The sequence below is a fragment of the Bacillus rossius genome, chromosome 12, assembly GCF_032445375.1.
Source record: "Bacillus rossius redtenbacheri isolate Brsri chromosome 12, Brsri_v3, whole genome shotgun sequence".
Classification (NCBI taxonomy): Eukaryota; Metazoa; Arthropoda; class Insecta; order Phasmatodea; family Bacillidae; genus Bacillus; species Bacillus rossius.
Genome location: NC_086339.1, coordinates 23,081,815 through 23,097,994, shown reverse-complemented (window position 1 = coordinate 23,097,994; position 16,180 = coordinate 23,081,815). Strand labels below are relative to the sequence as shown.

Below are 16,180 nucleotides of genomic sequence, written 5' to 3'. Positions count from 1 at the left end.
GCACGGTAAATATTATTTCCGTTATAAAATTAAGTACCTAATCCAAATATTCATTTTGAAAAAATAAAAAATTTGTCTGCTTATATAAAATGATATTAACTCAAAAACTTAAGATGATATTGACTTTAAAACCTTTACTTTATTGTGATGTCTTTTAAAGTTACGAAAGTACAATGCTACATATATGAATAAAATGGTTTTTGTAAAGCTTTAAAATGTAGTTTCCAATGTTTAAATGTACGTACAATATGTATAGTAATACTATATATGAGTATGTACTTTTCGCGAAAATATTTCGAGACTAGGTGAGAGTTTAAACACGTCGTCTGTGTTTCGTGATTTCGTGAGTTTCTTTCAGGCACATGTTCACTGTCAGATCACCAAACACAGTAATTCAGTGCGGAAGGAAACTTGTCCTGAATGGCCTGGCCAAATAAGGCAATGGCTTCTCTCGCAAACGGCCGTCAATTACAAGAAAGAAACAACAAGCCCGGGCATACTATGTTGCAGTCTAATGGGCGTTCAGATTTTTTTTCGCGAAAAAATGCCTGCCCCTAATAATTTACTGTGCAAGGTTGAATGGAACCAAAAATTCAAAAAATTACACATAGTTTTAATTAATGTTTCTATGTCAAATTACGATAATGAAAAATTATTTGACAAAGCACGACGCAAGTACGCCGTCCAAAACTCACTAGATGCTGAGTAATATAGATCTCCATTAAAAAATTGATTATTGATAATGAGGAATATATAAAATTAAAGTAGATATTGTAAAATACTTTTTTTTGATGTGTAACATCTTAGCTCTCTGTATACGGAATTTGGCAGGAGTAATTTCGTTAATGGAACGGAAGTCGCTTGGAACGGAAATGTGTCACAACGGTGCTGCCATCTGTCACGGATGGCACGAACCAAAGTTCACTAAGCCAAACAGAAACTTTATAGTATCAACCGTTTTCAAGAATTTCAACAATACGGGCAATATTTTAATAAAATGCCTTGACGAATATCAGGTCCGAAGCCGCGGTTGAGTATTTGTTTATAGTCCTTTCCGCTTTTGTCGGATCCGTTTGATTATATAGTTTGTAATTTCGGTCTGCCAATAAAATGATACAGTAGTTGGCTTAGCTGCTCCGGCAGCGAATTCCAGCGGCGGGGATGGAAACTATGTACGTATGATTCGCGTCCAGTTTCAAACCAATCTGCGTACATTTATCACTAGAGACCTGCAAAATTCGTGGATTCATTTCGTAATATGCTACAATTCAAATGATTATACCTTAGCGCTGCTTCTACCACTGGTTCACTGTTAATCCGGATTAATGAGGGCCAATTAGAGACCCTAGCTCAAAGAATTGTCGAATCACAGGCCACCCAGTCGAGACGACTCACAAGTCAGCAGCCAATGAACAGGCGGCATTTGCCCGAGTGTGTAGAGTGTAGTAGAGTCTATCCTGGAGGTCACTGAATCCGCGAATTTTTGCAGGTCTCTATTTATCACGCTCGGCATTATTATTTTTTTTTAATATTCTACGTTAAATTTCGTGTCCTGTGTTTTTTGTATCACGAGTGTGTTTGCGAGGTGAGAACGCACGAGGTCAGATGCGAGCAATTGTGTTCCTCACAACGTGTTGCCGGGCGCAGGCGTGATCGAGTCGACGGGCATGACGACGCAGGCGCGCTCGTCCTACCTGCCGAACGAGATCCTGTGGGGCCACCGCTTCGAGCCGCTCGTCACTTTCCGCAAGGACACGGGCGAGTACGAGGTGGACTACAGCCTGTTCAACAACACCTACGAGGTGGACACCCCGCTGTGCAGCGCCAAGACCCTGGACGAGCTGCGCAGGTTGCAGAGCCTGCACGGCGACAGGGCCGGTGAGTTCCCTCCCGTTCCAGAACTGCTCAGCGCAATACTGTGATTTAACAATTTTCTAGCGAGAGCAGAAGTAAAGAAATTCACATACAGATATGACAGTTTTGAAACGGACAGTTTCGTCAAACTGATCACAAACTCTACAATGTCTGCTTCAACTCAACATTGTTGGGGCTCTTCGAGAGGTCCTTTGGGCGATGTTCTGGTGCATGCTGATTACATTCATCAACTTTAGGTGATTAAACTTGCAGATACGTCGACTTGGAGCTCTGCCAAAACAAATGTTCGAAAGTCTGGCAACTGTATGTTACCTTGATGGAATTTTTAATATTACTTGGGAGGTTATGGGTGTTTGTTGGGTGATGCTTATTATCAATACCAATTCTAAAGGAAAAGTCAGTTGTTTAAAAAAAATAGTATTGGTGTGGAATAACATACGACCCCTACGGACAATGGTTCGTAAACATCTTCATTCTGAAGATATTTAAATTTACTTAGATTTTAGGTCTACAAATAAATCCCAGTTGGGGTCTGCGTTCAAGAGCTCGCTGAGGGCAGATAAGCAGAGACCTGTAAAATTTGCGGATTCATTTCGCGATATGATAGAGTCCAAAAATACTTTTGACATTATTTTGCTTCAGTGATTGGGCCACAGTTTATCTGAAGGACTCTGGGCCAATGAAAAAAAAAATATTTAACAGAAGAATTAGCGAATTACGATCATTCCAGTCAACAGGTGTTACGAGTCGGTAATCAATCAGCAGATGTAATTTTCACGAGTGCATAGAGGATCGTGGAGTCTATCTATCCTTTAGGGATTTGAAATCGCGAATTTTACAGGTCTCTACCGATGAGTAGTTCAGTTTTTTAAACTCTAAAGTAGCTTGGCTTCTGGGTTGTAGCCGTTTCCTTGCCGAATAATTCACCGACGTTTTCGGTCGAAACTGCAGTCGCCATCATCAGGGAGCAGTTACCTACCTGATGATGGCAACTGCAATGTCGACCGAAACGTCGGTGAATTATTCGCCAAGGACACGGCTACAACCCAGAAGCCAAGCTACTTCAGACAATGGCCGTGGAAGCCTGTGAACATTTTTAAACTCTGTTTTTAGAAGAGTTAAAAATTGACTAAAAGCCGCGTTTTCAGATTAATTTCTAGGCATAAAAGAACGGGTACAGATTGTTTAAAGCACTAAAATGGACTCGCGTTACACCTTCATCTTCATTTATCCGCGATATAATGTCACGGTCAACGCTCAAATTTCACGGTTGTCCTGGAAGACTGCGCGCCTGTTCCAGAGCCTTGCGCTCAGAGGCGATACCGCGCTAGAAAAAAATTGGTTGTCTGTACAGTCGGTTTACGGACGATAGTTTAACGTGACAACGTCATAACAAAACATTAATGAAATTATTGCATACTTTTATAAATAAAAATGAATCTTTTTTTATTGAATTATCACTATTTTGTATGGATACAAAGAAGGAGTGAAATGAAATCTACATTTTAATTGATAAATTTACTTTTATTTGCACTCATTAATTCAAATATGTTTATTACTTTAACGAAGAGATTATTTTAACTATAACTTTTATACATGTTTGCTATTTAACTTCTTCCAATCTGTTATTCTGTTAAGGATAGGACGATGATAGGAAAAGTAGGAAACGAATGGGAGTGTTTCAGGTTTAATGTGCCTCGAAAAAGTCAAATCGATGGTTGTTACAATCGAGTGGACGAGAGATAGATGCGGTGCAAGCGTACAATGAGCGTAACGGGACACAGCGTAACGGGAAAATGTGCGTTACGGGACACTTTTTCGTGCGTGCCGGCGTTCATCGATTTATTAGACGTTGTCGCGTCAAAAAAACAACGGCCGTCGCGCTTATCATCCGCCTCACCAACACAGATACATCCCTGACCGGGCGGGCCCTTCTTTAAGGCCAGTTCCATAGGGGCACGGAAACTGATACGGATCTCACGGAGCGTTTCACTATCGAGTCTGCTGCTTCCACAGTGCACGGAAACATAACAAAATGGCACCCAATGAGATTGCAGTTCAAAGGTTAAGAAATATAGATTTAATTTTTTTTTAAATTGGTGCGTGAACTTACATACGCGCGTTAGAAATTATACTTACTTGGCGTAATAAAAAACTAAATTTAATTTTGCATGCTAACAGTTAATAGAAATAAAATGCAAGGAAAAAATGACTGGAGTGACATTATAAATACGGTCGGTAAAGTGTAAATTCAATCAAATTAAAAAAAAAATTAAAAAATAAGTATTTAATACTAATATAAACACGTGCATAAAATTAATTATTTAATTTAGTCAAATGACCGAGATAAATTTTAATTAATAATGACTATTCAATAAATTTATGGATGTTTATTCTTATTTATTAATTTAAATTGTTTATTAAATAACAGTGTAATAACGTATAATGCAAATAAATTACCCGTACGGGAACATAACCTCACTTATATGGATACACTTTGAAAATTTCGTTGCATGGTGCGCGCGCATCATAAAAATTCACTCTCATAATTTATTTATAACGCTCTTAAAGAAGTATAGCTTAAAAATATTATGCTTCGAATACATGGCACGGGCAGACTTCAAATAATAATTAATAATAATAAATTATGACGCAACTTTGCCGGTCTCAATTGTAAATTATCAGGAAAATTGTGTGCGACAAGATAGTCTGCAATCGACTGTAGGTCTCACTTCTTAATTTTATAATGTAAAATATACATTTTACATTGGGTAGTTATTTTAGGGTGAATAACGGACGTTCTATATTGCAGTATGTGTTCCCTCATTGGCTGAATTTAATGCTAAACGAGCTTCTTAGCAGATTCGAAACAATAAGTAGGGCAATGCATTTTTCGCGAAAATGTTTCCAACTGTGTGTTAAAACTTTGTAGCCATTGTCTGTGTTTCGCGGTTGGCTGGGTTTATTTCAGGCGCATGTCTATTGTCGGCACACCAGTCATAGCCCGGCCAATCAGGGCAGTGGCTTCTCTTGCAGACGGCAGCCAATTGCAAGTGAACAATCGCTAGCACGGACATAACTTATTTCAGTCTAATGAGCGTACAGAATATTTTTCGCGAAAAATACACGCTTCCACCAATAAGTATAGAAAGATGAAAGCATATCAAAGCAGTATTTTTTTAGTTTTAAAAAACTAACTTTGTTTTAAAAATGTTTAATTTGATGCAATGCATATATTAATTTACTGTTGGCGAAATACCAGTTACTTTCAACATTGTACCACACATTGTTATGACTTGCCTTCAATTGAAAACCACATAATATTTGGGGAAAGCGTTAGTCAGTCGGTAGTGTTACTCATGGGTAGAGACCCGGAAAATTCGCGGGTTAAATGACCTACAGGATAGACTCCAATATCCTCTACACACTCGGGCAAATGCCAACTGTTCATTGGCTGCTAACTTGTGAGTCGTCTCGACTGGGTGGCCTGTGATTCGACACTTCTATGAGTGAGGGTCTCTAATTGGCCCTCAGTCCTCCAGATTAACTGTGAACCAATGACAGAAGCAGCAGTAAGGTATAATTATTTGAATTTTAGCATAACACGAAATGAACCCGCGAATTTTTCGGGTCTCTACTCATGGGGAATTTAAAGAAGTGAAGTTTAAACTTGTCTAAACGAACCGCGTTCGGTATCAAATGCATGGAATTTAAATTAAAACAAATATAAATATGTTAATTATCCGAGGAGATGAAGATTATTATATAAAAATAGCCTCAAAGGATCTTTTTTTTGGGGGGGAAGGGGGTTGGGGGAAATACGCTACTGTGTTATGCGGAGAGTTCACACTCCACCCATATTCACTCAAAATATTACTTGCAGTGACGGACACAGACACTGTACACAGATCGGCTCCTAATAAAAACAGCGCGCGCGCAGCACTATGAGGCTGATGTAGTGATGTGATATGTTAACGCCGTCCTTTGGGCGACATCCAAGCAGGTGAGTGGCGCGGAAGAATGTTTGTTTATCAGTTCTTGAAGGCTGCCACCAGGGGGAAGGCCGATAAGCAGGTCTAGTTCTGGTGTGACCTGTACTACAGAGATGTTTTAAACAGCCCGTGGGGGCCGACCCTCGCCTAGGCAAAGGCCATCCACGCCTGCTGACCCACTCGTGCGTCGTGGATGTCGCCTCCGGCCGTTGACGGAACTGTCGAACGCACCCGTTCAGCTACTCTGGAATCACGATAGTCTCACCCCGCGTGGCAAGCAAAAACAAACCTTTATACATAAACAGGAATCATCCGACTTTTCTTGGGTAACCTATTCTACCCATGCCTTCTTTTTTACTATTTTGGTTCACGGTGAGGAATTAGATCCAAGTAAATAAATAACGAATAGAGACTTTAACAAGCTATCCATTGTAATTATTTTTGGAATAATAATATATTTTTTAAAGTTATTACTTCAATAACTCATTGCATACATGTGTTTCAACATGTATTATCTTTGAATCTTTTTATACCCCCTCAGTTTCTATGCGTGTTTAGTACTTTTACTTTCAGGTCGCTCAGTGACAGTTCCTTTTAATAAATCAACCCTAAAATTGGTCAAAACGTATTTATTTACAAGGTACTTAGTTTAGAAGTTCTTCAGAAGCTTACATACCAAATTTAACGTTTCTAACTTCAAAAATTACGTACTTACCAAACTTTCGTCACTATTTTACCCCCTTAGGGAATTCATGTCCAAGAAACGCTGATACAACTGACTTTTATTTATAAACAGAACCCATGTACATATTTATGACTTCAAATATGACGAACTTCCATTCAAAATTTCACTCCCTATTTAACCTCCTTAGAAGATGGTTTCTCAAATATCCTGTCTCAGTGCTCACCCACGTTATATAAGAAACTCCTCTGCAAAATTTCATGCTTCTATATCCACTGGTATAAGCTGTTCGTTGTCAGTCAGTGTTAAGAGTTTCATTAAGAAGATGTTCCTGGCCATTACATAAACACCACAAATCCGACAGCCTCCAATGTTCGAAAGTTTATTCAACCGAAATTCCTTGAGAGAAATATTATATATGTTTAATTTAAAAATTTATTTAGAATGAAATAACTCCGAGTGGACACATTTAAAAGATTTCCCGGTTAATTTTAATTTAAAGAAGGTCCTTATAAACATAATAATTGTAATAACATCACCAACGCACCAGTCCAACCATCATTCGAAAACCAAAATTCTGACCAGCTTTCAGCAACGTCGCACTGGCAGCCGAAAATCTTTCCAATCGAACGTCTTTGCGCGCCGGCGAATTTCGTCGCACTGGCGTCGTAGCTGTGTCGAAATTATTGTATTCGCGTTGCGTATTCCGCGTCGCGCCCGACACCTTATTGCGATTCCAGTTTTTTTTTCTTTCGGATCCTGTGCTTGGTGCTGTGGCTAACTTTTGTTATTGGTCTGTAACCAGACAAATCAATCGTTGAGGATTAAAACGTACAACAGTAACAGATACATTTTTATTACTAAATACGTATTACCTTTTGTCTGCGAAAACATTGAACCAATTGACTCGCATAACTAAAAATAATACATACTTTTTTTTTCCTTTGCTCAATAATTGAATTTTTTTAGTCTGCACTATGTACTGTTCCAAAAAAGTAAAATATTTAATTTTTATAAAATGTAAGTTAAAGAGTGTGCATACAGCATATTGATGGTTTTAAACTAAATAAATGTTTTATATTTGAATAGAAAGATACATTTTACATTTTAACTAAATTAAAGAATTTAAACTTTTACATCAGGACTTATAAAATTAAACCTGCAAAGATAAGTCAAAAAACTATCCTCAGGTTAGTGAAATTATTCATTATTTATTTATTTCACCTTAACTGCTATCAATTTAAATAAATTGTTAAGTTATTTAAAAAATGTATATTTAAAGAAAATATTTATTATTGTAATATAAATGCAGGGTTTTCCCTTTTATATATAATCATACTACTGTGAAACTTGTGGCAATGCTTGAATGTTCTTGTAATTAAAAAAAATTGTGCAATTTTTTTTTCTATGGAGCTAGCCATGTGAGAATATCCACTTTATTTCCCTCTTAATTTATTGCAAAGTAAGTACAATGTTCCCTAAATGTTGATTTTACAACAGTAAATTTAATACTAATCCTATTTTCTTAGTCTTTAATTAAGTACTACTTGTGAAAAGACACTGCGTACAACACGCTCCATTCCTCCTTCACTCAAGATGCTTACGAAAAAAAATAAGAAGGGTAAAATAGCTACAAAGAAGTTGTTGATGATGGGGAGAGGCTGGTAATAACGTAATAAGCTCTACCTGGGACGGAGGAAGGTTAAGAATAAATGGGCAGTAAAAATTTTTATTTCCAAGAAGTGCAGGCGTTCGATGTGGCAAGTCTTTCCCAGGAAACTTAGCTCAGGTCTAATACTGATACCCGTTGACGGTAATGTTTACCAGCCCTCTCGGAGAAGCCAGCCTTCGATTTAACGACGCGTAAACAGTAGATGAAGTACTAGTATAGAGTAGAGACGTAAGTTCTATTGAATCTTCGCATAATTTTTCCTTCGTTATCGCTATACAAAATTTCAAACTTGACAAACATGAAAGCGGATTTATCTTTGCTTTCAAATTCGATAAACGCACTCTTAAGCCAATATATAAGGTGAAGTATCACCTCTGGAATTTTTTTCTTTAGGTTTTTATAATATATTATTTAGCTAATTAACGATGGGCGATTGAAGAAAAGCATATCAATGTTTTCTTTTTTCTGTCCTTGTGGTGTTACACAAAGTAAATATCAAATTCAGGAATATTTCACAAAATAAAAATTCCTATCGCTGAATGAGAATTACTGCAGCAAGCATGTCGATCATTATCGCCGCTCCATTTTGCCTTAGTCCTTTTTGCCAAGAGTCAACTTGCTAAACACGTTATAAAAATTAAAATAATTATAATTCTCATATTTAAAACTAATGACCATTTGATAGTGTCATTACGATTAAAATAGATACAATAAAGTATTTAATGTCTAAATACAAGAAACATACAGTAGTTTGTGAGGTTTGTTTATTTTACCAAGGTTTCATTTAGCGTATAGCGACTGGGAAAACTTTATCACAGCTCCTTATAATTAGAGACAAGATTTTATGGTTTTATTTGCAGTAAAATATTGTTTTTAAAACAGAAGATCTCGGTGTTATTGTTATTATTTGTATATAAGCATTTTTAATACTGCACCAAATAGTGGTAAAATTTAAACGTTGCAATTTTACGACGAAAATAAATTAGCGAGAATTTATGGTTTCAAAGAGATTCCATAAGAGATTAGAATAAAACAAATTAAAACAACATTTCTGATCCCTGTACTTTGGTACAATTTTTGTACGGAAATAATATTTATTTAATTTAAAACATTAATAGATTACTTTTTTATGATTTGAATTAACTTTTGGTATAATGCTACTTAATACCATAATATATCGTGCATTCCGGTGCTATATAGGGTATTAACGATCATTTCTGTGTTATGCAGTTTTATGACTTTCTTTTCGGTGTTCGTTCAGTTTTATCACAATTTACAATATGATCTTGTCCCCACTTATAGTGTGTCCAACACCTGGCGTGAACAAGCACCTTCAACAGAGAACATCGTTAAAAAGTTAATATCGCCCAACATCGGTGCTCAAAAATTTAAGTTTCAAATCTGATGCAGAGTTTTGTTTAATCAAAATTTTGATAAACGAAAATTTACTGCGCTGCTATGTCAATAGTAGCCAGCCATGAAACATAGGCATTGCTACAAAGTTTTAACTCACATTAGACGAAAAACTTGTATCTGGACTCATTCATAAACGTTAAATAAAAATCGGAGATATAAATGCTTGTATCAATACAAACAACTGTTTCATATATGTAATAATATCGGATAAAATCCAGACCTATGAAACTAAAATTTAGGCATCAGTAAATAAGAGTGAGAATGTTTGTGAACCACTGTTTTATGTGCAAATGTAGCTTTGACTAGTGCGCTATTTACATGCTGCTTCCGTGTCATCGCAAAAACATTTTCCGTACTTTTACAAAATATTCCTTTGTGAATCAGTTGCCAAGAAATAGTTTGTAACACTACAATAAATATATTGTAACTTTGCACAACGCGTGACTATGGATTTTTTGCACGTATCAATTACGTTTTTCAAGATAATACAAAGTATTTCGTACGAAAATTGGCGTGTAATTTTATATTTTAATTAGTGTTCCATTTAAGCATAATTTTATAAAACCAAGTAAAAGATAATATAATATTCAATAATTGGACTTTATTTAGTTTTATCATGCTTATTAAAGTGCGCAGTTAATACTGAAAATATATTCAGGGAACGGTTTACAAAAAAATTTTTTTTTAACTATTGGATGTACTGGGACAGAACAAAGCATAAATGCCCAAGTAAGAATCCGAACACCACAGTGAAAGTATACCGTTGTTTTTTTGTTCAAATGTACAAATCAGGAAATATATCTGATTGTACGCGAATATTCTTGTTCTATGTACAAGAAAAAAATTAGTTGTCTGTAAAATCGGTTTACGGACGATAGTTTAACGTGACAACGTCATAACAAAACATTGATGAAATTATTGCATACTTTTATGAATAAAATTGAATCATTTTTATTGAATTATCACTATTTTGTATGGATACAAAGGAGTGAAATGAAATCTACAATTTAATTGATAAATTTACTTTTATTTGCACTCATTAATTCAAATATGTTTATTACTTTAACGAAGAGATTATTTTAACTATAACTTTTATACATGTTTGCTATTTAACTTCTTCCAATCTGTGTTATTCTGTTAAGGATAGGACGATGATAAGAAAAGTAGGAAACGAATGGGGGTGTTTCAAGTTTAATGTGCCTCGAAAAAGTAAAATCGATGGTTGTTCCAATCGAGTGGAAGAGAGATAGATGCGGCGCAAGCGTATAATGAGCGTAACGGGACAATATGCGTAACGGGAAAATTTTTTCGTGCGTGCAGCCGGCGTTCGTCGATTTATTAGACGTTGTCACGTCTAAAATATCGCCAGTGTGTAGGCTCGGCGACCTTCGCTGGTTCACTTGCGAGCGGACTGTCCTTCGCCCCAGAAGCAGCGCGACCCACGAAGCCAAGGTCGCGCCTTCCCGCCTCCCGTCCATAAACACCACCGCTCCAGCGAGCAAGACGTACTGTACTCCGCTCGCTGGAGGCGTAAGAGGTCCATGCCTCACGCGGGCTGACAACTCGCCCGCTCTTGCACGAGGTCTTGCGAATAATATTTCCCGCCCGCTGAGGTTGTCAACAACTCTTACAGGCCTCCTTGCGAAATGAGCACACGGCCTTTCCGGACGAAGATGCAGGCGGTGGGAGTTGCGTGTTGGCGGCGTTAACTTGCGGGCAGTTCCAGAAACAAGTCTCAAAAAGCTGGTTTGATTTGTGTTTCTTTCAGTACTCGCCATTGATGTTCTCTTATGTTGCAAGTTCACTTATAATACGAAGCTAGAACACGAAATTGTACATAGAATTCTTTAAAATAATGCCTACCGTGATAAATCCTAAGTGAGTGATATTTTCAAACTACATTTCTGGACGCGAATCACACGTAGTTTCCGCTCCCACCGCTAGAATTCACTGCCAGAGCAGCTACATCTATTATAGAATCGTTGTATTTGAGGAGCGAAATTTTAAACTGTGTTACAAAACGGCTCGGATAAAAGCGAAAAAAAGACTTGAAAAAATTAAGAAACCCAGGCTTTGGGTCCAATTTTCGACAAAGAATTTTAATTTAAAAAATCTGCATTTTGTTAAAATTCATTAAACAGTTAATACTATAAAGTTTCCCCATGGCTTCGTGAACTTTGGTACCCGCCATCCGCCACAGATGGCAGCACCGTGGTGGTTACACATTCACGTTTCCTCAATTTCTTCGCATTCACGAAATTACTCCCAAAAAAAGCCGTATACCGGGAACTAAATAAAATGTTACACATTAAATAATTCCAAAATTCCTAAGTGGATTCTGAAATAAATTATGCTATCATTCTCTGTTATCTATGCAAGCATGTCGTTGAGTACCCTTTAACCAAAGAGTAAACTTTAAAAATATCTAATCTTACCTTTTTTTTTATTTTGATTTATTTTAGTTTGAGGAAAGAATGCCGTGGCTTAAATTAAGGATAATCAAGTAAGTTAAAGTTTCAATTCCGTTCGTCTAAATAATTTTCATAAACAGACAAACTATTTTGAGGGGAAAAAATAAGTAATAGTGAGACAGGATAAAGAGTTGAAGAGAAATGGAAATAACGATAAAGACTTTTGACCCAAATTGTTCGCATCGCTTCATTACCTTTCACACATTATCGTCTCCAACGTTCGTTTGGTTCAAAATGGCATCCGTGGAAACTGGAATACACTGAGTGCTACAATGTTTTTAAATTTTTTTTGTTCTCTGCAGGATTATTTATACATCATATTCGCGGTGTATCGTATTGAACCCAAAAGTTATAATCAAAATTTCGATAACATAAATAATATTTAGCATGTATTTAATAGCTCGAGCGTCCTATCCTAAAGTTACGTGATAAGGTTTGAGCACGTGCCGTGTGTTTACACTCCAGCTGCGCGTGTCAGGGATCGTGGCAGAGGGGAGGGGTTAGTGGAGGAGGGAGGAAGGGAGGGGGAGCTGCTGGGAAGCAGACGACCCCGCTTGTTCCGGAGGGAGCGACCTCCCCCCAGGCAATAACAGCAACTGCCCGCGATCGAACCGTCGCGTCGGCGTAAATTCTTCTGGTTTCCTGGTCTAACAGGAAGAAGCGCGAGTCCCAGGTACGCTCCCTTCCCCGCGAGAATGTCTCTCCGACTGCTACGCCGTCAAAAAAATATCATCTTCAATTCAGGAAGAGCGCTGGTCACAAACTATCCAGGGTTCTTCGCTAATTTTACTGCTGTCTTCGTGAATTTACTGACTCTGAGTTTTACTTTCTTTGAACATGAATATCCTTGGAATATTTAACAGAACATTCAAAAACCTGGTTAAAATTACAGCAAGAAAACTCTTGTTTTGCCAAAGTGCGTGTTCATCTTTGTTTAGAACGAAACATACTACTCGGAAGTTGAAATACAGCGTTTATACGAAGATTAAGTTATTTGAAATTACGAACATATTCTCACAGATGCATGTCGCCCACGAAAAGACTGAAAAAAAAAAAACAGTTTAATGAATCATGAGTAGGCTACCGGAGACTATAAATTTTATCTGAATGCAAACAGAAAAAAATTGTCCCGTACTTTCACAAAAGATTCCTTTGGAAACCAGTTGCCAAGAAATAGTTTTAATAATACAAACAAGTTATTGTAACTTTGTACAAAACATGGCTATGGTTATTTGTGCATATTTATGAAATGCGTTTTTTGAGATAATACTGGATATTCCTTATAAAAATTTGTCGCATGACTTTGTATTTTAATTGATGTTTAATACAAGCATAAGTTTTTAAACAACGGAAAAATGATGAAATATTAAATAATTTGACTTTATTCTATTGAGTTATTCATATCAATGTGGGCAGTTAATACTAGAAAGCTATTAAAGGAATCGTTAAAAAATATTTTAACAATTGGATGTACTGGGTCAACTCAGCGCATGGATGGCCGGGTAAGACTGCGAACACTATTTTGTAGTGATACAGTTGTTTTCATGAAAAATGCAAATTTACAAATATCTGTATTTTTTTTTTTTCATTTTAAAAATTAAAGGTTAGGGCCATCGTGAGGGAGGGAAGGGTCGAGATTCGAGTTTTTATGTTGAATGCTTGCATTTATCCTGATAGGACAAAAATATATATATGTATATTGTTAAAAGAGTTCATACGCAATCTTACAAGAAATGCGATACTCACAAGTCATGCTTACAATTTTGGCCACAATAATGTTTTCAGACTTTAATTATTATTTTTTAATTATGTAATGGGTAGGGTATTCACGATCCCTTGGTTCATTTTGATGTCTACATACTTCAGTCGTCCATCGCTTGAATATATCCGTTAAGACACGTTCCCAGCGAGACAAATTTTCAAGTTTTCGGTCTAGTGCCTTTCGGCTAAATTGCTTTCTACCAAGTGCCTTTCTGTCTAGTGTCGGTTGCCAGAATCAAGACAAAGGCATTCCTAGCGAGATAAAGTTTCAAGTTTTCGGTATGGTCTATTTCGGTCTAGTGTCATTCGGTCTTCAGCTAGGCACATGGAAACCGAATTATCCCCCTCAAATAAAAGATAACGAACCGAAATAAATATCAACGACGAGTAGAAAAACTTATAAGATTCTTACTTCTCTCAACGAAAGAATGACGAAATTGTATTCCTTGCAATTTGTTACTTTTGGTTTGTGTGTGCAAAGAAACTTCAGGTCTAATCAACAATTTACATTCCCCCATGTCTCTTGTGTAGATATTAGGGCTTTTGAATTTCATGACATAAAAAGGAAATGTATCAGATGTTATTATTCGCGGTTTTTTTTTACAATATCTCGAGGTTCCTGAACTTTAGGTACTCGAAGTAGTTAAAATGGTATCTGGCACTGTCAACGAGGCAAGGCTAACTCACCAACTTCGTCTTATTTATCAGAACAGCAAATGTTCCTACAAGAAAGTGAAAAGACTGACATTCTGGGAATAATTATCTTTTTGCTTATTATAATAACGTAAGTACGGTAACCCTAAATATATAACAAATTTCACTCTTAGCAATATATATATTTTTAAAATAAGCAGCATTTACCACTTAACACATTCTGATTGACTGAGTGAGTATTAAAATGTTTTACCGTAAATTTTCTAAATAACGCTGGTTACAAATTATCCATAGATTTTTCATAAATTTATTGTGATCTTCGTAATTTTACAGGTTCTAAGTTTACTTCCTTTAAACATGAATCCACAAGAATAATCTTGGTGTCCGAGGAAAACGTTCAAAAACTGGTTTAAGACTACTGTAAAAACACAATTATATTTTCCGCAAGTGTGTTTACGCTTTTTATAGCGACAAACAGTTTCTCCTAAGTTCCAGTTATCCAGGGGTGCCCACAAGGGGGGGTAACGACGCAGACTGCGTCATTAAAATTTCAGGGGGGGGGGGTGGTTAAAAGACGAGAAAAATGTATATATTATTTACATAATTATAGCTTCTAATGTGAAAATACGTTTCTGGTGCTTTAATAATTGAAAGGGATCTTGTAAATCAAATTGGCAACCCCGCACTTTCCTCAACAAAAGCAGTTTGGCATCTGTCGGTTCAGGATGAAAATATTACCTGATATGACCAAAATTATTATTAGAAAATCAGTTTTAATTAATGCAAAATGTGATAAAATATAATACTAAAAAAGTATAATATTATAAAATAATTGAGTAAATCATTGAGAAAATGGCATAAAAAAATTCGGGGGGGGGGCCATCATTAGGTTAGGGGGGGGGGGGAGTCATAGTGTTTGGGGGGGTGGGCACCTCTGAGTTATCTGAAGTTACGAATAAATCTTCGTTCATTTGAGGCAAATCCTTCGTTGAAATGTCTGTAAATTAGCTGTACTCTCTAACAGCGTGAGTCTTGGTTTGCATTCAGGAGATCGTGAGCTCATTGTCCGCCGAACTGAAATGGGAGCGGCTCCTGAAGCGGGTTTCCCATCTCCATTACCAGCAAATGCCGAAACCTTTTTCCTCTTTCCGTCTCTTTCCAGTTCTCTCTTCTTCCCCTCGGCCTCCACCACCAACAAGGGCCGACGGTACATTCACTGCCCGGTCGACTTCCAGAAAAGGAACAAGGGAATGAATAATTACTTCACCTTGTCACGGAGTCGAGCGAAGCTTTTAGCACGGTTGTCGCTGTCAGGGGTCACCTTGGGGTCGTGAGTTTGAATCTCTTCCCGGACATTGCCACTCTTAGTTATTTTGTAGGACGTCACTGCTTCCTGACAAAAGCTGAAAACGTTAACATCCTCTAAAAAGAAAAATTCCAAAGTATAGCGTGCTTCATTGCATGGGCGCAAATTCTGTCTGTATTATTCGCAAGAAGTGCCCGCAGAAATCCACAGGGGGAGTGTTTTAACGGACACAGGTCATCTCTGGATACGGTGATTGTATGTTGTACATTGTCCATGTTTTGGCCTATGTGCATGCAATAAGCAGAAAACTTTAAAATAAACAGAAAGTTTTCCATAAAACGTAGTTTTGAC

The 16,180-nt window shown here is 37.0% G+C and overlaps 1 protein-coding gene across 4 annotated transcripts in view; it reads left to right on the top strand.

Annotated features, from left to right (window-relative positions):
• LOC134537705 (ATP-sensitive inward rectifier potassium channel 12-like) overlaps positions 1-16,180 on the top strand; it is a 302,579-nt gene that overhangs the window by 202,898 nt on the left and 83,501 nt on the right. For all 4 annotated transcript variants that reach the window (XM_063378430.1, XM_063378429.1, XM_063378431.1 and 1 more), the window contains one exon: positions 1,648-1,878. In XM_063378430.1, the coding sequence (XP_063234500.1) occupies positions 1,648-1,878 (231 nt within the window). The remainder of the gene's footprint in view (positions 1-1,647; positions 1,879-16,180) is intronic.